Source organism: Caloenas nicobarica, chromosome 3 (genome assembly GCF_036013445.1).
Source record: "Caloenas nicobarica isolate bCalNic1 chromosome 3, bCalNic1.hap1, whole genome shotgun sequence".
In the NCBI taxonomy this organism is placed as follows: Eukaryota; Metazoa; Chordata; class Aves; order Columbiformes; family Columbidae; genus Caloenas; species Caloenas nicobarica.
In genome coordinates, this window is record NC_088247.1 from 28598539 (window position 1) to 28621934 (window position 23396).

Consider the following 23396-nt stretch of genomic DNA (forward strand, 5'->3'; position numbering starts at 1 on the left):
GTCTCTGACATTAAAAAACATATTTATAATTGTTTGTTAGTATTGCGCTCTATACTTCTATCATACCTTCTAAGACAAAAAAAAATATCTGCTGGCTCATAGGGAGAGGATATAATTTTATTTGTACCTTTTATATACATTTACAATTTGTACAGAAATCCTAAAACATTAATTTACCGCTAGAAAACAAGTAATTAGATTTGAATGTATGATATATGACTTTGCTTCATTAGTACAAGGCATTAATACTCATATAGAATAAAGGGGAAAAAGACTTTTTTAAATGGAGTGCAAGAGTAATAACGTACAGACCTGTGGCTGAGAATATAAGATGCAAATGAAACAGTTTCTTAAATGGTAGATTATTTAACCTTCTATATATTGAAAAGAGGTTTTATATTTATATTCCAATGACTTTGTTTTCAAAAGAATATGGTAAAGCCTATGGGGTGAGCATAAAATCTAAACAAAAAAAGCCTACACAGTGTCTTCTCCCCCTACCAATCTACTCTATGTACTGAAACCCTCGAGCCTCCTGGTATGAGCAGCATTTTAGAATTTCTCAACATTTACAGCATACAGAAATAGTTCAGAGGACAAATACAAAAACCTTCAGATGATGCTTTTATACGCCTTTTCTGGTAGTAAGAAGGTAATTTTGAGAACTCTCACACGCCTGTGCCAGGGAAACTTTTGCAGGCTCCTTCATATTCCATTCTCTAACAGCAAAAATGGTCATAGCTAAAACTACCTTTAATTTAATAACTTGTGCAATAAGTTCCCTCACATCACAAATGCTTACAGTTCAGGTGCAGGAATTAGCTCTCATTATTTAACTATGCAAAAAAATAAAATAAAATATTAATCATGGTAAATTGAAATTTTATAAGGGTGTCAAAATTATTCCCAAAATATTATTAAAGCAAACATTCAATACTTCACTGCTATTTTAACGTTACTAATAGAAATTTAACACAACATCTATATTATTTCATTCTTACCTTTTTCCTAACTTGCACATATGAAATTCCAGGAGTGGAAAAGAGTTAATCCATTACCAAGGCATGATATCAATACATTTTCCAAAATTATAAGTTAACTATTCTGTGAATTATTGTGCATACTAGATGAAAAAAATCACAGTACTGATCAGCTACCATTGTACACTGCTCACAGTACAGTTGCATATGTAGATATGACAGCTTACTGCATTGCAAGATGTTGCTAGTATGCCCATTTTTAATTTTTAATCTTAAAATTATATATAAAATTATATATTTAGCACTATAATTTTAATGACAAATCTAGTTTATTCAGTGTGTAAATTAATAAGCATAAATTATGAGCTACCCATTTGTAACCTCCAACGTTAGGTTTAAATTGTTTCAATTCTCAAACTAGTTCCATGTTTATCTGTAAAAATATCTGGAGTTTGAACAACTCACAAATTCTCCAAAGGACTGAACTAATCAGTGTGAGCTAAAATTTATTTTCAGTCAAGGACACTATCTTGTCAAAAACGCTTTTTGTTGTCCAAAAAATGAGGTTGCACTTTACTGCTCAATATACATGACTAAAACTTTAGCATAACACAGTGGTAAGTTCTTACCTTATTGTGATAGGGATGAGTATACCCTTGCTAATGGATTCATTGACAGATACAGTTAGAATGTTCTGAGAGTTTCCACAGCTGAATCGAGCTGTTGGTCTTCCCTCCACAAGATACAAGTGAAGAAACTGTTCTCCGAAATTCTTTTCACTAGCTTTGAAAAAAAAAAAATTGAGACAGTCACACTTCTGAAAGTATAGGACCTTCCAAAACTATTCCACACTACTGGAATGCCATCAATAGTCATAATGCCTATGTGACACTGGGAAGTCTTCTATCCATATACAGGACTCTGCTTGAGTGACTGTGAGAATAAAATTACACTCTGTATGAACAGCTGATAACAGGTCAAAGTAAGAGAAAATAAGCAGAAGACAAAATTTACTTTGCTACCACTGGTAGAGGAGATTCAGGCTAGACAGGAGGAAGAAATTTTTTACAGTGACAGTGGTGAAACACTGGCACAGGTTTCCCAGGGAGGTGGTAGATGACCCATCTCTGGAAACATTCAAGGCCGGGCTGGATGGGACACTGAGCAACCTGATCTAGTTGAAGATGGCCCTGCTTATGGCAGGGGGGAGTTGGACTAGATGATCTTTGAAGGTCCCTTCTAACCCAAACTATTCTATGATTCTGTGGTTCTATGATTTTCTCTATATTCAGCAGTATCATTAAGGTGACATAGGTGACAATAAAAAAAAAATAAAAAAAAAATTCACAAAAATACTATATCATGATTTACTATTTCATTCAGCTTTTCAACCATTTTACACAAAAAAATTATGAGAACATCTTTCTTATAATCTCTGTAAAGATTATGAAAAATTCACCTTTCCCAACTAATGATACATTTCAGACTTGATGAGAAGAATAATTGCTATCTACAAAATATCAGATATATTGCAGTTCAAACTAAGAATAAAAATTTTCTTTTCACTTCCACTAAGTAGTGTAATGTAAATAGGACAGCAAAATATTTCTGTTTAAATGATGAATGGCACATAGGTCATCTACTAAAAAAAGAACTGACATCTTTTCATGGATATTTTTTATTATTATAATTTGCCCTTTGAATTTAACTGTCTTTGCTTCTCATAGAAGGTAAGAGACGGTTCCTGTTTAGGATTTTTATTGCCTTTAAGACAAACTGTTAAAATGTTAGCCTGTTTTTTGCAATGTATTTTACTATTTTTAAGTAAAAAAGACTCAGTAGCTATGTCATGAAATTGAATTTACTGTATATATTTGTTCAGCAGTATTTTAATATAAGATTACTATGTTCTTAACTTCCAGAATCACAGTATTTAGGAAACCTGTAACCTTGAGTTCCAGAATTATCTCTGCATCCAATTCTCCCGCCTGCCTGGAACACACCTCCTATCCATTGTCTGTAGCTGAGTTGAGAAAAAACACACAACACATACACCACACAAATAAACTTTTTATGAGGATATGTAGTAGGAGAGAGTATCTGCTTCCTCATGGCTATCTGATCAACAACCTTGTCAAATGGGATGACAAGGAAAACAGGGAAGCCAAAATGTGCTGAAGCACAAACCTGACCGATGAATGGAGATAGTAACAAGAACCAAACCCAGTGGGTTACACTAACTGGTATGGTCATGCAGAGTGTGTGAATGCTCATTTCAGTAAGATTATCTGATCTAGGACCCTCTAAAAATGATACGGAAAAAGGGAAGGCAATAAGCAAAACACACAGGTGACAAAGAGCAACAGAAATAATGGCAAGAAACCAAACTTGTCAGTCACATTAATGGATGGGCTATCAAGAAACTTCAGGCATCCCTTCAAAGAGTGCCAAGCTGGGCTTGGCAACTGGTCTGGGATAGTGGGGGAGGGTTATATTGGTGGGTGGGTTACTCTGGTTCTGAGAACAGACAGAGGTCAGGAACCATCTGAGTAAAAATCTTGTTGGATATTGGAAGTAATTTACCTTGACCTTAGCAGAGACTATGTGAGGAGATCAGGTCAAAGAAATGAGATCTCAGCAATCATTCTTTCACAGGAAACTGCAGGCCTGAAGGCTATTTTCATACATCTCAATGTGATGGCAGGCAGGTGGCCACTAGGCTCAAATGGCTGTCTATCTAGAGTTTTAAATTCCAGTTGGGATGTAGGAAGAAGATTTATTAGGCAAAAACATATGTGGACACAAAGGAAGGATACTATACTGTGCATTGTTCTCCTGGAGAATGCCAGCTGAAACAACACACAAATAGACTATGGCTGAATAGGCCCATCTTTAGTTTTAGGAGGGTAAGTAGAATATGGGTAGATCTGGGGAACAGAGCTTCTGAGAGTACAGGAAAATAATTTAAGTGCACAACTAATGAAAAAGGAGCTGGTGTCCTTAAGGAATGCTATAAACATGGGCTGTGATATCTGAAATCCAATTGTCAGAAGTTATAGACTTCCATATATAGTAGAAGTTAAACAACAAACAGAGTTGACTCTGTTAAAAGTGAAAATGACGAAGTAAAACTTGATAACTGTATCAGTTTTTTATGACCACTTGTAATTTATTTTGCTTTGTGGCTAAATACCACAATTTGCTTTGACATGATGAAATTAAATCATGCAAAAAAGTAAAATCAATAAGGAATAGAATAAAACATTCTAAGAATGCATACTGTACTCAACAAAGAAATATGTCTCAAATGATGGCTAATCTTTATTGGCACAAATGTAATAAATGTGTATGTTTTCAAACTTTTCTCATTACGTATTTAAAGAAAAATCTCCTCACATTCTGCCAATAATTTAAAGGTAAGGCCCAGAAATTTTTAGTCCATCGACTGTTACCATTTGTATCCTTCTTAAATATAATAAATACTGAAATAATTAGGGAAAACATAATTAAGAAGGTAAGTATATTTTCCTTTGTATTAAGGGAGGCTAGATGGGGCTCTGAGCAACCTGATCTAGTTGAAGATGTCCCTGCTCATTACAGAGGATTTAGACTAGATGAGCTTCACAGATCCCTTCCAACTGAAACTATTCTATGATTCTGTTAAAACAGAGGATGGTTTATAATCTATTAAAAACGATGTGCAAACCAGTTCTTCTTGGATTGATTCTTTGCCTCTAACATATGTAGTAATTTTCTATAAATCACATCCTCTTTCTTTCCTCATGTTTTTAACAATCTATTTTTGGTAGCCTCTGCAAACACCACTTAGTCCTTAGTATCTGTTACTCTCAACCAACCATTGTTAAAACCCTTGCTTATAAAGGCATTAAATAGGAAAATGCATTTCAACAACATTATGGCAAGATATAGCAAAGAGACACATCCAGCACAGTCAATGATTCTCATATTCTGCCTATCAGTTTGCCTATAAGTAGGCTTGTTTTCTGTATACACAGATTTTATTTTTTTTTATATATATATATGTGTACTTGCATTAACTGCTAAACGTATTACAATAACACATCAGTACTTAAGCGTTCACTTGTCTTTATCTTAAGATGCATGAATATGAACAAGTGGAGAGAGTTCAGAACTCCTTTTTTGATCCTCGCTGGCTGGCATGTTAGGTAAAGATAGATACAAGTTTCAATCCTTGTACATTTTCCCTTAAGATTCTGATTAAAATATTCTAGGCATTCAAATAATTCTGATTCAAATCCATTTGTACATCAAAAGCATCTTCTCTGAGAATTCTCAGTATAGTTAAATGTTTACTAATTATCTGCCAGATAAACAGATGTAACCTCATCACAACCTGGTAAAATCAGGTGTGCTTGTAAAAATGAATGGCTTGAAAGTGGACTGATTTAAAAAACAAACAAAACCAACAACAAACCAATTATTTCCTAGTAAAATACACCTGCAACAAACAGATCACTGTGATTTTCTTTATATTTTTAAAAATTCTTTTGACAACAAGAGGATTTTTGCTTTATGAATGTGTGAAACTTATTGCAACCTTAAATGTGGACCTATTGCTATCATCAGTATATTAACAGAATATGAAAATCTCAGTAATGTTAGCCCTTTTTTATAATTCTGTAGTTCTTGTACCTAGTGAGTTCACTTGCCTCAAGACAACTTTCTGCTGACAGTTCATTTCTCAGCTGTTTGATGGTAGCACAGCTTCCAAAAAACAGCAGCAGAAGCAGTTGTACTACTATGAAAAGGAGCGCAGCTGACAACAGCAGTTTCTCTTTTGAAGCTGTTAGAAAGGAAAACGAAAGACAGAGAAGGGGCAAAAAACAAGGATGAAGGAAGAGCAAAGGGAGCCTGTGAACTCATGAAAGATATAATGTTCATCTGACAGAACTACAGAAGGCCTTATGCATGCATAGAGAAATGATAAATTACAAAATTCTGGATAATCCATATATGCACATAGTATTCATTCATGAAACACTGAAGAGATATTTATTTCACAAATGTATTAAATAATGCATTTTACATTCATGTAAAACTAAATATGGATATTGATATGGACAATCATAGCAAAACTTCATATTGTTTGAAAAGGAATTTACCAGAAAGACACACAAGCAAAGAGCGAAAATAAGGGAAAGAAACTGGTGCTATAGAAAGTGGACCAGATCCTGAGGAAGACTAAGTAAAAATGTAAAGCAAAGCTATAATTAATGTTAGATAAAGTATCAGAGTTCTACAAAATATGCAGTCCTCCACTACTTTTTGAGTCTGTGTTCAACAGTCAGGAAGAGATTTTTTTTTTTTTTTTTTCCAATCTTAGCAGAAACCTAACCAGAAGAAAACCTATTGGTCACTAAAAGAGTGGAAACTTACAAGTCAGGTAAAATTCTACTTTAGGGGTAGCAAGGGGAATGGGACTGCAAGTACCACACGTTACTGGGAACTAACAAAGAAAAAGTGAGTAAAATGACTGCTAGAAATCAGGTAAAAATTATCCCAAGTTCCTGGAGCTGCCCCAGCTCAGTGTCAGGGTAAGAACTAAACTCATATCACTGCATCCTGACCCTTCCTTCTTCCCTCTCTCTGGGTGCATGAAGGGATAAGGAGGGAGCTATGACACAGTCCATGAAGGTCTCTAGACATGGATAACTGGAAAGCAAACAAATGCATGGTTCTCCACTAACACCACACTATCTTTCCAGAAAGCGCAAAGATAAATGTTTTAAATAACATGAAGTGCTCAAATACTGCTGTAATAAAACTGCTGTAAACGGAAATACTGTATTAAGAGTTTTCCACAGAATGCATGAACTGAGAGATGAACAGCTATTAGGGTGGATACAGGATAAATACACTATCTAGAAAATAGAATACTTTCTGTTATAAGACCAATAATTCAAGTCAGGTAATCAAAATCAGAGAAAATGTTTCAACTTTCTGAAATTCCAGCCAATCATTTTTATTTTAATTTTTGTTGCAAGAACCTGGAAAGCAAAACTGGAATGCAAATATTTCTTTGTATTTCTGTGGAAGTCAAGAAGAAAGTATGTCAGTGGGAAATGGAAATTGAGGTACTCTGACCTCAGAAAATGGAAACCCTCAAAGCAGTTTTTTTAAGGCACACGCATACTTTGTCAAAACAAGTAAGAGGTACTAGAACTCACGAAAACTTCAGGAAAAAGGAATCTCTGCATGTGCCAAGAACTAGGGTCTCTAACTAATAACAGAGAGGGCTTTTGTGCAGTGAAAGTATGAGAATTCAGGTATAAGACAAATATAGATTCAAGATAAAATTGAAGAGTAATAATTCTATGCAATTGGGATGAAATTAATTTAGGTAAAAACTGAAGTGATAACTACCCTATGATAGTGAGCTTTAAGCATTTACAATTTATTTATGCATAAGTCTTGAATGGTTTAATTATTTTATAAGCTGAAAATTACTCTTTTTTTATTTTCTGTAATTTAGCTTCATGGTTGTGATATATCTGGATATATATCACACTATAAATTAAATCAGATGAAGATCAAACATGGTTGAGTTGTAAACTAGGCCAACAGCATCCAGCATTGCAAATTCTGTTTCAAAGCTACTCCCACCCCCATCCCTCCCCAGCTTTGTAAATTTGCTACTTTCAGATCCAAACACGGTTTAGTGACAGTGTTAGGTTAACTGTTGGACTCTATGATCTTGAGGGTCTTTTCCTATCAAAATAATTCTATGATTCTATGATAAGACCTTTTCCAATAAGCAATGATAGAAACAAATTTGGCTCTGGTTGTAGGAATACAGTTTGATTTTCCTGGTTTTCAGAAAACATCACTTCCTCCTGAGAACGGCAGAGAAATGTCCATGTTGGATTTTTTTTTTTTTTTTTAAACAGACATGCTTACTCAGGGCTTATGGGTAGAGAGCAAACTTAAACTTTGGCTGGAAGCTAACTACTTTGCAGTGAGGAGGCAAACAAAATCATTAAATGCCAAATATATTCAAAGTATTTCCAGTGAACTTCTCTTGAAGGACATATAACTCCTCTTGGAATAACTAACAAGTATAAAACACTTCAACATAAAGAACTGCCACGTCACCACTTATCCATGATTCTTAGCAAATTCTGCAGCCATGTACCTTAGGCAGCTGCAGCAACAGCCCAGCTATAACATGGAAGTATTTGACATAGCATTTTGATAAGAACTAAACATAAGTTTTCAATTTGGTGCTACAGTGTTTTACATCTAAAGAATGTGTCATACAGATAATAATAAAAGGCATAATTAAATAATGTCATGAAGTTTATACTGCTTTTAGCTCTGACTTATAAATAGTTATGTAGTGCAGGTGAACTCACATAATACTTTCAGTTTAATATAAAAATAAGAAAAATTGATGCAAATAATTTGTATTAAACCAACAAGATTTCTTGGTGCAGACAAACTCCAGGAAGCTGCAGTGAACAGAAAATGCTCCTGTCTTTTTGGAGTAAATCTAACACATAGATTATATTTTTCTAGCTCTTACTGGGTTCAGGAAGAAACCACCTCACTTTCCTGGTTTTCCATTTGATAGAAATTATGAGCTAAACATATATATAATGAAATATTCAACTGGCAGAGAAGCCTGTTTTTCTTGCTGACTAGTGAAAAGCAGACTGTCTCAGAAGTTCATGCCATATACTGAGGAATGAAACATGCAGGCAAGAAGGAACATTCTTTTGTAGTATTAACATGCATACCTCCAAGTTTGCAAGTATACTCTCTGGGAACCACAAAGGAATCCTCTGAAGTGTGAAATCACAGTAAATACTCTGAAATATGGCAAATTTGCAGAACTTAAGATACTTGTGCAAGTCAAAAAAATCTTTGGAACCAAGATCATATTTATAATAAGAAGTGAGTCTCAAACCAACTATGGAGAAGCTGTTTCTCTGTAATAAATTGATCAAAACTTCTTCAACATTTGTATTTTAGAGCTGTAACGCTTATTACTAATGTCATACACTTCCTGTGTTCGTTCTTCTCGGGAAGCAGCATTTTCAGTTTTAAGTTATGTTTTGCTCAGTGAGTCATAAATTAAAGAACTTTCCAGAGGAACACAAAAAATGATGGTTCAAATTTTATAATGCATCATGCATTAGAATACCAAAAGGCTTCTACTGCATTTTAATGACTCATTTTGCTGCTGAATAGAAAATGCCAGCTGATGTACACTAAAGTTAATAGGGACCTGAAGGAGCTAAAACTGATACTTAACTTCAAGTATCATTGGTACTCACTGTAAAGAATTGTGCCATGTAGAGCAGTTGTTTTCACTGTCAAGTACAGAGTCATCAGATGGCTTGTTTCCTGCCCAGATGCAGTCCTGGTCTCAGATACAGATGTTAGAAAAGGTAGTTCCAAATAAGAATTTCCAGTGAAGGATGGAAAAAATAGTGCTGTGTCTGAAATGAGTAACCAAAAGCTAATTTTATTATTTTATTTCAAAATAAAGTAATACAATACAATATAATCAGCAAAACATATTTAAAAATATCTGTTCTTCTGAATACATGTGAATGGTATAATCAACTTTATTATTTGCAGAGCATGCATAGAAAATTATTTAATTTCAAACATTCAAGTTAAATAAGCAGAAAATGAAAATGTTCTAGCAGCTGCATATTACCAGAAGTGAAAAGACCATTATAGGAGGGACTACTGCTAGAAGATGCAATAAAGTTCAAAAGATTGTCACAAATATTTTCAGAAGTGTCCATGCAGAAGTTTTGTCCCATGATATCCCTGTGAAGTACTTCTGGTTTATAGTGCCAGATAAGAAACACAGGTTTTCTTCATTTTGAGGATACTCAAATATTCTGAGTTTGAAATTAAGATGAGGATGCCATTGGGCATTATAAACATTTTTCCAGTACACTGCTGCTGTCTTGAAAATAAATAATCACAAGAGAAAATTTTTAGCTATGAAGGCTTAACATTTGCAACATTTACTGCATTAATTACCTTTGTCACTATGTTGTGGTGTTTTTTTTTCCTTCCCCTGAAGCTGTGATGATAATACCACTCAAGCAAGAAAAAACAGAACAAAACTAATTGAGGTTAGGCAGAATGTCTTCCTGATGCCTTAAGCACCCTAGTTAAGCAACTCTCCTTGAAGACTCTCCAAATTCATCACCAGGGATATGAATAAGGAATGAGCAACAAGAAAAGCAGTCTGAGTTCAGGTAATATTTTTGTAAAGAAATTTTTAATTTAATGAACTAAAACTATACAATGGATTTACAGTTGATGGTTACACACAGGCATGACTAATACTTTTTTTTTTTCCAAACTTTTAATTCACTTTATTTTTTGTTTCTTTGTGAAATCCACCCATGTTTTATTCTCTGCCTTTTTTTTGGACTTAAGATGGAACAAAATGAAATCCCTAGTTAAACAAGCATGTGTTGAAGGTCATTCATTAAAAAAAACCCACCACAACCTGACAGCAAAAGAAAGGCAGGATGGAAAGCAAGAAGTAGCTGTTTCTAAATGGTAGGCCTGGAAAAATCAGGATTGTTGGAGAAAGTGAAAAAAATATGGCATGGAAAAATTCCCTTGGAGGGTGAGGTAAGGTCAAAGGCGTTACAAATCAGAAGCAGACCTATAAACTTATGGGAATACCATTTGTCTAATTAAATCCATACTTTCAAAGGGAACAGTACCAGCAAATCTAGCTAGCTCAGTGCAGGGACACAAACATGATTAAGGGACTGGGGCTTCCTTCATATGAGGAAAGGCTGAGAGAGACAGGACTCCTCAGGCTGAAGAAGAGCAGGCTCACGTGGATTTTATCAATGTCTACAAATACCTGATTGGAGGGGATGGAGAAGAGGGAGCGAAACTCTTCTCAACAATGCTCCCTGACAGGCAATGGGCACACATCAAAACCCAAGAAATTTCACCTAAACACATGAAAATGCTTTTTCCACTGTGAGGGTGGTCAATCACTGGCACAGGTTTCCTAGAGAGGTTTGTCAAGTCTCAGTCCTTAGAGATTTTCAAAACCTGACTGTACATGGTTGTGAGAAACCTGTTCTAGGTGACCCTGCTCTGCTTGAGCAGATGGTCGGACTAGATAATCTCAAGCGGTCCCTTCCAACCTCAACAATCTGGTGATTCTGTGACCTTTCACAGAGAGGATCTGTGCAAACAATGTTAATTCTTATTCTTCAAATGCAGTGCCTTCAGAAACCTCAGTGTAGCACAGTACTGACAATATAGTGGTACACCTTGCAGCTATATCTATTAAAATGTCTTTTATTAGGCAGTTTTCAAAAAATACTTGACTTCAAGATTAACTGACACAATTTTGTTTCTACATTAAAAATATTTTGTGAAGTTTCTTTCAGGTATCTGAAGGCGAGAGGTGGGCAGGCTGGCAGGGGTGACACTGTCGTGGGAGTCTATTACAGGCCACCAGATCAGAGTGAGGATGTTGATGAGGCCTTCTATGGGCAGCTGAGGGCGGCCTCACAGTCACAGGCTCTGGTTGTTATGGGGGATTTTAACTACCCTGATGTTTGCTGGAAGGACTACTCAGCCAGCCAGCCTCAGTCTAGGAGGTTCCTCCAGTGCATTGACGGTAACTTTCTGATGCAAATGGTGGAGGAGCCGACTAGGAGAGGTGCGCTGCTGGATCTTGTCCTCGCTAACAAGGAGGGTCTGGTTGAAGCAGTAAAGGTGGAGGGCTGCCTTGGTTGCAGCGACCATGAAATGGTGGAGTTCAGAATCTCATGTGGTGGGAGCAGAATAGCAAGCAGAATTGCAACCCTGGACTTCAGCAGGGCCGACTTTGGCCTATTCAAACAATTGCTGGGGGAAATCCCGTGGGCAAGGCTGCTTGAAAGGTAAAGGGGCCCAAGATAGTTGGTTAACATTCAGGGACTGCTTCTACCAAGCTCAAGATCAGTGCATCTCGACGCGCAGGAAGTCAAGGAAGGGAGCCAGGAGACCTGCGTGGTTAAACAGGGAACTGCTGGGCAAACTCAAGTGGAAGAGGAGGGTTTACAAATCATGGAAGGAGGGGCTGGCCACTTGGGAAGAATATAAGGCTGTTGTCAGAGGATGTAGGGAGGCAACTAGGAAAGCTAAGGCCTCCTTAGAGTTAAACCTGGCGAGAGGGGTCAAGGACAACAGGAAGAGCTTCTTCAAATACATGGCAGATAAAACTAACACCAGAGGCAATGTAGGCCTACTGATGAATGGGGTGGGTGCCCTGGTGACAGAAGATACAGAGAAGGCAGAATTACTGAATGCCTTCTTTGTCTCTGTCTACTCTGCCAGAGGCTGTCCTGAGGAGCCCCGTACCCCTGAGGCCCCAGAGGAAGGCAGGACAATGGAGGAGTTTGCCTCAGTTGATGAGGACTGGGTTAGGGACCAGTTAAGCAATCTGGACACCCATAAATCCATGGGTCCAGATGGGATGCACCCGCAGGTCCTGAGGGAGCTGGCTGAAGTCATTGCTGGACCACTCTCCATCATCTTTGCCAAGTCTTGGGAAACGGGAGAGGTGCCTGAGGACTGGAAGAAAGCAAATGTCACTCCGGTCTTCAAAAAGGGCAAGAAGGAGGACCCGGGCAACTACAGACCGGTCAGCCTCACCTCCATCCCTGGGAAAGTGATGGAACACCTTATCCTTGGTGCCATCTTAAGACATATCAAGGATAAGAGGGTCATCAGGGGCAGTCAACATGGCTTCACCAAGGGGAAGTCGTGTTTGACCAACCTCATAGCCTTTTATGAAGACGTAACAAGGTGGATTGACGATGGCAGAGCAGTGGATGTGGTCTACCTTGACTTCAGCAAAGCATTTGACACCGTCTCCCACAGCATCCTCACAGCAAAACTGAGGAAGTGTGGACTGGATGATCGGGTAGTGAGGTGGACTGCAAACTGGCTGAAGGAGAGAAGCCAGAGAGTCGTGGTCAATGGGGCGGAGTCTGGTTGGAGGCCTGTATCTAGTGGAGTGCCTCAAGGGTCAGTTCTGGGACCAATACTGTTCAATATATTCATCAACGACTTGGATGAGGGAATAGAGTGTACTATCAGCAAGTTTGCTGATGACACCAAGCTGGGAGGAGTGGCTGACACGCCAGAGGGCTGTGCTGCCATCCAGTGAGATCTGGACAGGCTGGAGAGTTGGGCGGGGAAAAATGTAATGAAATATAACAAGGGAAAGTGTACAGTCTTGCATCTGGGCAGGAACAACCCCAGGTTCCAGTACAGGTTGGGGAATGACCTATTAGAGAGCAGTGTAGGGGAAAGGGACCTGGGGGTCCTGGTGGACAGCAGGATGACCATGAGCCAGCACTGTGCCCTTGTGGCCAAGAAGGCCAATGGCATCCTGGGGTGTATTAGAAGGGGGGTGGTTAGTAGGTCGAGAGAGGTTCTGCTTCTCCTCTACTCTGCCCTGGTGAGACCTCATCTGGAATATTGTGTCCAGTTCTGGGCTCCTCAGTTCAAGAAGGGTAGGGAACTGCTGGAGAGAGTCCAGCGCAGAGCCACAAAGATGATGAAGGGAGTGGAGCATCTCCCTTATGAGGAAAGGCTGAGGGAGCTGGGTCTCTTTAGCTTGGAGGAGACTGAGGGGTGACCTCATCAATGTTTATAAATATATAAAGGGTGGGTGTCACAAGGATGGAGCCAGGCTCTTCTCGGTGACAACCAACAGTAAGACAAGGGGTAATGGGTTCAAGCTGGAACACAAGAGGTTCCACTTAAATTTGAGAAGAAACTTCTTCTCAGTGAGGGTGACGGAACACTGGAACAGGCTGCCCAGGGAGGTTGTGGAGTCTCCTTCTGTGGAGACATTCAAAACCCGCCTGGACGCCTTCCTGTGTAACCTCACCTAGGTGTTCCTGCCCTGGCAGGAGGATTGGACTGGATGATCTTTCGAGGTCCCTTCCAATCTGTAACATTCTGTGATTCTGTGAGAGTGAGGAGGGGAAGTGAGCGTAGGATATCCAGGCAATTTTGAAAGGAAGGACAATCTCATCAGTCCTTTAGCTGGAATAGGTCCCTTCAAAGGGGAGACCTTCTGTAAAGACCTGCAACTTTCCAGGGAGTCCAGCACCCTGCATCCAGAGGTCTCTGCACTAATGGAAAACCAAAACTACTGAGGGAAATGCTATTTCAACTGTAGTGACTACATCTGCAGTGCTGCACTCAAAGTAGCCTAGGCCTCCATCACCAATGCAATGAAGTCCTCTCAGGAGTCAGCAGAAGAGAGATAGCAGACAGACTTAAACTCATACCTGGCCAACAAAGCCATCCAGGATCACTAAGATGCAGAGTACGCCCTATTTCCCAGGGTGTGTAGGCTATTAGCCCGCTGATCCTCAAGAGTCATTCTCTACTCTAAAGCTGTGCAACAGTTGCAATTTATTGCAACTGTACAACATCAGTAAAGAGGTCACTGAGACCACAGGGGTTAGTCCTCTCTTGAATGAAGTGCCTAAGTGGGACAAAACTAAACAGCAGGTATCTTCTTGACACACAAACAGATACACAAGTATCTACCTTCACATAAACTGAGACTGATTATCTACAGTGTAGATCAGAAGAAGGAATACAACCTCTACAAGTAGCACAATGAAGCAAAGAAGCCACTAAAAGCTTCTTAAGCATAAGACACCGAGAAAAATATTATACTCAGCAAGAGGAATCAACTGTGAAGCATTCAAATTCAACAGCTGAGAAGTACTGAAACAGGACATGGTTAGCTGTGCTTTCCATGTCCCATACCGCAGGGGAGGGGGAGGTTTGAGTAGCCACAGATGCTGCAGGGAACAGCTTCGCAGACTCAGGGATGGGAGAGGTGCCTGAGGACTGGAGGAAAGCGAATGTCACTCGAGTCTTCAAAAAGAGCAAGAAGGAGGACCCGGGTAACTATAGACTGGTCAGCCTCACCCCCATTCCTGGAAAGGTGATGGAACAACTTATGCCTTGAGATGGCACCAAGGATATCAAGGATAAGAGGGTCATTAGGGGCAGTCAACATGGCTTCACCAAATGGGAAGTCGTGTTTGACCAACCTCATAGCCTTTTATGAAGACATAAAAAGGTGGATAGATGATGGCAGCGCAGTGGATGTGGTCTACCTTGACTTCAGTAAAGCATTTGACACCGTCTCCCACAGCATCCTCACAGCTAAACTGAGGAAGCATGGACTGGATGATCAAGTAGTGAGGTGGACCACAAACTGGCTGAAGGAAAGAAGACAGAGAGTCGTGGTCAATGGGCAGAGTCTAGTTGGAGGCCTGTATCTAGTGGAGTCCCTCAAGGGTCAGTACTGGGACCAGTACTATTCTATATATTCACCAACAACTTGGATGAGGGAATAGAGTGTACTATCAGCAAGTTTGCTGATGACACAAAACTGGGAGGAGTAGCTGACACGCCAGAAGGCTGTGCTGCCATCCAGCAAGACCTGGACAGGCTGGAGAGTTGGGCGGGGAAAAATGTAATGAAATATAACAAGGGAAAGTGTACAGTCTTGCATCTGGGCAGGAACAACCCCAGGTTCCAGTACAGGTTGGGGAATGACCTGATTAGAGAGCAGTGTAGGGGAAAGGGACCTGGGGGTCCTGGTGGACAGCAGGATGACCATGAGCCAGCACTGTGCCCTTCTGGCCAAGGCAGCCAGTGGCATCCTGGGGTGTATTGGAAGGGGAGTGGTTAGTAGGTCGAGAGAGGTTCTCCTTCCCCTCTACTCTGCCCTGGTGAGACCTCATCTGGAATATTGTGTCCAGTTCTGGGCCCCTCAGTTCAAGAAGGACAGGGAACTGCTGGAGAGAGTCCAGCGCAGGGCCACAAAGATGATGAAGGGAGTGGAGCATCTCACTTATGAGGAAAGGCTGAGGGAGCTGGGTCTCTTTAGCTTGGAGGAGACTGACAGGTGACCCCATTGATGTTTATAAATATGTAAATATTTATAAATATGTAAATATGTTTATGAATATGCAAAGGGTGAGTGTCACGAGGATGGAGCCAGGCTCTTCTTGGTAACAACCAATGATAGGGCAAGGGGTAATGGGTTCAAGCTGGAACACAAGAGGTTCCACTTAAATATGAGAAGAAACTTCTTCACGGTGAGGGTGACAGAGCACTGGAACAGGCTGCTCGGAGAGGTGGTCGAGTCTCCTTCTCTGGAGACATTCAAAACCCGCCTGGACGCCTTCCTGTGTAACCTCATCTAGGTGTTCCTGCTCTGGCAGGGGGATTGGACTAGATGATCTTTCGAGGTCCCTTCCAATCCCTAACATTCTGTGATTCTGTGACTGTGCTTGACAGAACATCCTTTCTACAGGGAAATGTACCCATGAAAACACTCTAGAGCAGTCTTCTCTATTTGGCTTAAAAGGTGACTTGAAAGCATCACAAGCTAGCTGAGGTGCTTGAACAGCTAGTTTGCCATTTTGGTTTTTGTAACTTTGTTCTGTAACTATAGAATTGTTTTTAAGTACGCATATTGTCTTGTTCCTTAAATCTTGACAAATAAGAAAGGTAATTCTGAGTAAAAGAATAAAAAAAAATGAGAACTCAATTCCAAAAGGAGGCCTGGAGAGGAAACTGTAATTCAGCGGCAAGAATTTGGCAAGCATGTAGCCCAGCATATGGCAAGACAGTGAAAAACAGGTTGGAACTCCAGCGTCCCAAGGGTACCTGTAGCAATATCCACTAAGTCTAAGTTTTCTTGTCTTATCTTGCATACAGTGGAAACACATTTTAAGTGTCCTCAATATCTGTCAAGAAACAAGCAATTCATTTTCAGTATTGCTGGATTTGTCAAAAGTAAAAAAAAATCTACCCCCTCTTTTGAATAATTTTTCACATCTCATGTTTTATCCTTAACAGAATTGATACATACAGCTAACTGTAGACCCAGTATTTGAAATTAATTCAATAACAGCAGCAAACCGTTTGATAAGAGGGAATAGTTTGATGTAATGCAAACAGTTGTTTGCAGCAAACTGTAGCCTCACATGCAGCATTACTCTTAAAACTTATCAAGATTAACCTGATGACACATTATTTTTGGAAGAACTTGGTAATAACCTTTGAGAGATTTCATAAAGATATGAGTGTTAGGAGATCTCTGATAGTGGAGTATTATCATCAAAAATGTAAGAAATCCATAAACAAAAGAAACTCCAGCATTCTAAGTGAAGATCTTGTCAACTTGGTGCTACATTTTACAGGTAACTATAGAACCTTTCTGTAAGGTTATGTTAAATAGTAATACAAAATTCCCTGATGTGGGATTCTACAGACATTCAAACATATTTAAGCTTTGAATTTATATATGTTACTGGTAATAGTAAACAGTGAAAAGACATCTTAAATTATTTTAGTATGCATACATAGTACATAAAGATGGCTACTGTAAAATCTTTCTTAAAATGAACAAAATCATAACTTATACACTGTGAAAAAACTTGGAATAAAATTAACTTTTAGGGAAAAAAATGTAGCAAATGCATATATCTACAAGTAAAACCTGTGTTAAGATAAATCCACGGTTCTGAAAAATCAGTTGCTTCTCCGTGTAGTTGATTAAGTCTGTGTATTAAAAATCTAAAATCTTGAGATTTGTGATGAAATACACAGGTAGAATAGTACAGTCAAAACTGCTCATCTGGAATATCTTTTTCCACTTCCCTCCTTCTACTAAACTCTGAATTAGCAGAAATTAAAGTCCCACACAGCTCTGAGCATGGCTGCACACTGGTAGGTTCCATGAATCAGAGCCAAAGAGGGCATATGCTGAAATAAAATAAGCTAATAACAGAAATACTATTGATGCCAGCTACAATATGCATGTAAGACTCTACTACAACATTGGAGTATTTTACGCTGTTTTCTAGTAACATTTACAGATCGGCATAGTCTAAGATGGTTGCTGGCAATAAATAATTTTGTACTTTATTTATTTCACAGAATCACAGAATGTTTGGGGTTGGAAGGGACCTCTGGACCTCATCTAGTCCAACCCACCTGCTAAAGCAGGTTCACCTAGAGTAGATTGAATGTTTCCAGAGAAGGAGACTCCACAACCTCTCTGGGCAGCCTATTTCAGTGCTCTGTCACCCTCAAAGCAGTTTCATCTTACATTCAGATGAAACTTCCTGTGTTTCTGTTTGTGCTCCTTACCCCTTATCCTGTTGTTGGGCGCCACTAAAAAGAGTCTGGTCCCATCCTCTTGACACCCACCCTTGAGATATTTATAAGCATTGATAAAATTCCCTCTCAGCCTTTTCTTCTCCAGGCTGAACAGACCCAGCTCTCTCAGCCTTTCCTCATAAGAAAAATGCTCCAGAACCCTAATGATCTTTTCAGCCCTCTGCTGGTCTCCCTCCAGTAGTTCCTTGTCTTTCTTCAACTTGGGAGCCCAGAACTGGACGCAGTACTGCAGATGCAGCCTCACCAGGGCAGAGGGGGAGGAAAACCTCTCTCGACCTGCTGGTCACACTCTTCTCAATGCACCTCAGCATACTGTTGGCCTTCTTGGCCACAAGGGCACATTGTTGACTCAAGGTTAAATTGTTGTCGACCAGGACTCCCAGGTCCTTCTCCACAGACATGCTTTCCAGCAGGTCGACCTCTAACCTGAATTGAGGCCTGGGGTTATTCCTCCCTAGTTGCAGGGCTGTACACCTACCTTTGTTGAATTTCATTACATTCTTCTCTGCCCAAATCTTCAGACTGTCCAGGTCTTGCTGAATGGCAGCAACAGTCCTCTGCAGTATTAACCACTCCTCCCAGTTCGGTATCATCAGCAAACCTGCTGAGGGTGCACTCAGTCTCTTCATCCAGGTCATTGATGAACAGGTTGAAGAAGACTGGACCCAGTACTGACCCCTGAGGAACACCACTAGCTACAGGCCTCCAACTAGACTCTGCACCACTGAAGCACAGGCCTACAGAAGAAATGATTACTTCATTCTTTCCTGGGGCTACTGACACTGTCAGCTCTGACTTCAAGGGACTATTCCACTGGGGCAGAGGTCTCCAAAGTGGACTGCATGCACCCTGGGGTGTATGCAAGACAAATCACTAAGGTACAGGAAGAAAAATTTTACAACTGCAGTAGTACATATATGTCATTTATAAATAAATGCATATTTTTTTTTTTTTTTTTTTACTGATGATGTGCACAATCAAAATAGTTTGGACGCCACTGCACTAGGGAAAATCTGAAGGGCAAAAGGAACTTATCAACCATGTCCCTCACAAGAATGAGAGGGAACCTAATGGAGTCACCAGCACAGTAGGTCTGTAGTATGGATAATTTCTACAAAGGAATTCCATGATGATTCTTTGACCTACTTCTAAGGTCTTTGAGCAGAATGTAACTTTTTGAGATATTAGCTGTTACTACAACTAAACAATGACAAATATGACACTATACCAAGAGAGGATAGTGAGAAAGCTAATACAGTACAACTTTTCAAAGCCATACAGTTATTTTAGAGTTAGAGTATGTTCCTATTTCAATAAACAAAATGGATTAAGGAATTTCAGTCCCCAAACTGTATTTGTTAGGATATATAGATGTCTAAAACCTAAGTTGATCAAACTCAGGTCCCTACCTGCATACAAGCTTCATCTTTAGATACTTAAATACATCAATGATCAGGAAGCAGCATAATACAATTTTATATATATATATATAAAAGACCTTGTAAGTACAAGGCAAAATCAATGTTGAGAAAACCTTAACCAGTTTATATTATGATCCTATTTGACTTAGTCTTACTTAGAAAATAGCAGCAAGGGGAAGAATACAGTTTTCCACTGCTAGTAAATTGGAATCACTCTATTTCCACTTCTATCTCTAATTTTCCATTAGCATTGTTTGCTTTTTGTGGTAAGTTTGGCTTAGTACTAAACTCTATTAAATTCTAGGAAAAACAGACGTTTTAATCTTGAAGATAGTAATATTCATCAACTGCACCAGCCACTGCTAAATAAATTCTAATGAGACATAAATAACACTTTTAATAGTAAGGATGAGTAGCAGAAAAAAATTAACACAACATCAAAACAAACAAATGCCACCAAAAAATACCACCACAAAACCCTAGAAAGGGAAGTAATGCATTCATCTTCTGGTAAGAGAGATCCAATCAAACATCTGACCTAGCTGCCTCCAACCTACAACTCAGATAACTGCACTGAAAGTCCTTGGTCCTCTTTAACAGCAGCAGAAATGGGTAATCCTTGGATGTGATTCTTCTCACCTTAAAATAAACATCTAAAAAGGCCAGATGAATCACAACCTAAACCCACCTCTCTATTTGCTATAAAATGACTTGAGAGTCACTGGCTTAGCTGTAGACATGTACACCAGTAATATTGGAAGTTAGATGACTAATTCTCACTCTTGATGTCTTTGCATCAGAACCAAATGGCCTGCTGGAGGACTTTCTTTAGGCAAATCAAATTAACATAGTAGTTCTGAGTTGAAAAGTTAGAGATGTGAACTGAACAGGATATCAGAATACTGAGTCAGGGATTTAAACTCTGAATTTGCTATTTGTGTTTTTCAATTACAGTGGTAAACAACCTATGACAGAGATCTGAAACTTATGGGCAGATTCTGTACTTGTTCTTCTTTTCCATCACTCAAAGAATATAGTAGAAACATAGATAATAAAAACTTTGCCAACCAGTGCAGAAAACATTTTCTGTATCACCAAGAATGGAGGTGTTCCTAGCAGGGAAAAAGTCACTTTAGCAGCATCATCAAGGGACTGATGAATTCGTGACTTGCTTTATGCATCTCACACTCACAGACTACCCCAGGAGCTAAATTTAACTACCTGACAGTAATGCATTCTTTTATCTCATGTTCACAGTGGGAAAAAAATCAAAGTGAAAGAAATATGATTCAGAAAATTCCTAGGGATTATGTCTGGTACATACAAAATCTGACTTGGGTATTTCATAAAGCATCACACACATCTACAATAGTACAGAACTACAATAACCATTTCCTCAATAACTGTAACTTTAGAAATCTACAAAATAATTGATTAGGTGATTTCAGCTGTTCCCAGACAATCAAATATGAAACAAAATAAATCTCACCCTTGCTGCTTTCATTTGTTTCAATGCACAAAAACCTTCTGCTTGCTGTGTAACTGAACTCCTACATTATAAGGCAAAAAATTCTTCCGGAATAAAATGCACAAGTTACGAGGCTAGCCTGGTGCCTTGTTGATAGTGCTCTCTGCTGTCAACTGGGAGATCTGAATTCAGATCACTGACTTACTCTCTTACTTTGCAGATAGCTAGGGGCTTTGAATGGTAGAGCGACAGTATATTTAATCGTGAAGATTTAGAGGAAGCTCTGGGAGACAACAGGCCACATAAGCAATCCTTAAGAGCAGGATATAATCTCACTTTCATTGAAGGAAACTGCCATACAAGTGGAGAAGTATTAGATGAAAAGAGTTTTAAAAAAATCTAGGAAAATAAAGCAGATGATGCCATGAAAAGTGTGGGGGACTATGGTGGGTCTGTGGATTCCCTGACAGAGGGTATGGGAACAGAGATTGGCCTTGAAGATATTAAGGTGCACGCGTGAGAAAGAAGGGAGGAAAAGAGTAACACTGATGATAGCAAAATTAGCCAATGATATGTTACTATTGCAGACTGTAACCAATAGCAAACAGACACTTGAGCTGGTAAAGACTATATAAAAAAGCATTTGTGGCAATAAATGGAGACTGCTGTTTGTACATAAGAACTTGGTCTGTGTCGTTTGTCCATCTCAACCGCAACAGAAAAGTCTCTTCTGATTTCTTACAAGCAACCTGGTAACATGCATCTGCTAAGGTACAATGAAACACAGAACAGAAGCAGAGATGATCAAAGGGATGGTAACGGCTTCCAGAGTTAGAAACAGATCAGGCCTATGCAATGTGATAAGGAAAATGTGAATAAGAAATGACAACAATGTGTTTTGTAACACAAAAACTAAGGGTACTCAGTGATATTGTCAGGTCACAGGCTTGAAAAACAAAAGGAAATTAATAATAAGTTTTCACAGCATTTGTGAAATATTTGTCTTGGGTAATTTATTGCCACGAGACATTATGTAGGTCACAAGTACTATAATACAACAACAACAACCACCAAACTCAAAACCCCCCCAAACAAACAAAAAACAAAATAAAAAAACCCCAAACAAAACACAACCAACAAAAACCAACCAAACAAAAAACCAAAAAAAACTCCACCAAAACAAAGAAACCCCAAACTTGAAAAATTAAGAAAAATATAGGAAAACCAATCTAAGCCGTCATACGAGGAAAGAATGAGAGAACTGGGTTTATTCAGCCTTGAGATAAGAAGGCTTAGGGCACACCTCATCACCATGTTGCACTATTTAAAGGGTGGCTACAACGAGTCACATGGAGCAGACGTGGGGTAATGGGTACAAGTTATTCCTGGGGAGATTGCAATTGGACACAAGATGGAAGTTTTTCACAATGAGAAGAATCAGCCATTTGAATAATCTCCACAAGGAAGTGGTGGATTCCCCAACATTGGACACTTTTAAGATTCAGCTGAACAGGGTGCTGGGTCAACTTGTCTAGACTGTGAGAACAGTGTGTGATTGTTGTCTAGACTGTGACAACCAAGAAAAGTTGGACCAGATGATCCTTGAGATCCCTTTCAGTCTGGTGTTCTATGATTCTATAATTCATGTGCTTTGGGAAACAGAGAGCCACAAGAAGAATAAACTATTTTCATATCCTTATTTTGTAGCCATCATTATTCTTCTTCCAACCTCACATTTTAGCAGGAAAGAATAACTGTTTTGTTGTTGTTGTTTTTTCCTTAGACCCTCAGTTGCTGTACATCAGAAAAGCTGTAACTGTATCAGTTTACAGCAGATGAGAATTCAGTATTTCTGGCCAGCTCCCGTGTATCTGTAAAAGGAAGAAAGCGACCTGTCTCACAGACTAAGATGAAGCTTATTCAGTTGATGGCCATGAAGCTTGCTAAGCTGTCCAGCTGAGTGATGCTGTGTAATTATTAAATTCTGGGTTTTTTTGCACCTGGGACACAGCAGCCCTGGCTGTACATACAGGCTGGGAGACAAGATGCTGGAAAGTAGCTCCACAGAGAGAGATCTCGGGGTTCTGGTCAACAGCAAGTTGAACATGAGCCAACAGTGTGCCCTGGCAGCCAAGAGGGCAACCGTGTCCTGGGGTACATCAAGCACAGCATTGCCAGCCGGGCGAGAGAGGTGATTGTCCTGCTCTGCACTGGTGCGGCCTCACCTGGAGCACTGTGTGCAGTTCTGGGCACCACACTATAAGA

The 23396-nt window shown here is 39.3% G+C and overlaps 1 protein-coding gene across 1 annotated transcript in view; it reads right to left on the reverse strand.

The window, feature by feature from the left end:
• EYS (eyes shut homolog) overlaps positions 1–23396 on the reverse strand; it is an 826250-nt gene that overhangs the window by 155378 nt on the left and 647476 nt on the right. Inside the window, exons 37-38 of the mRNA XM_065631328.1 lie at positions 9299–9463; positions 1610–1763 (exon numbers count right to left, since the gene is read on the reverse strand). Of these exons, the coding sequence (XP_065487400.1) occupies positions 1610–1763; positions 9299–9463 (319 nt within the window). The remainder of the gene's footprint in view (positions 1–1609; positions 1764–9298; positions 9464–23396) is intronic.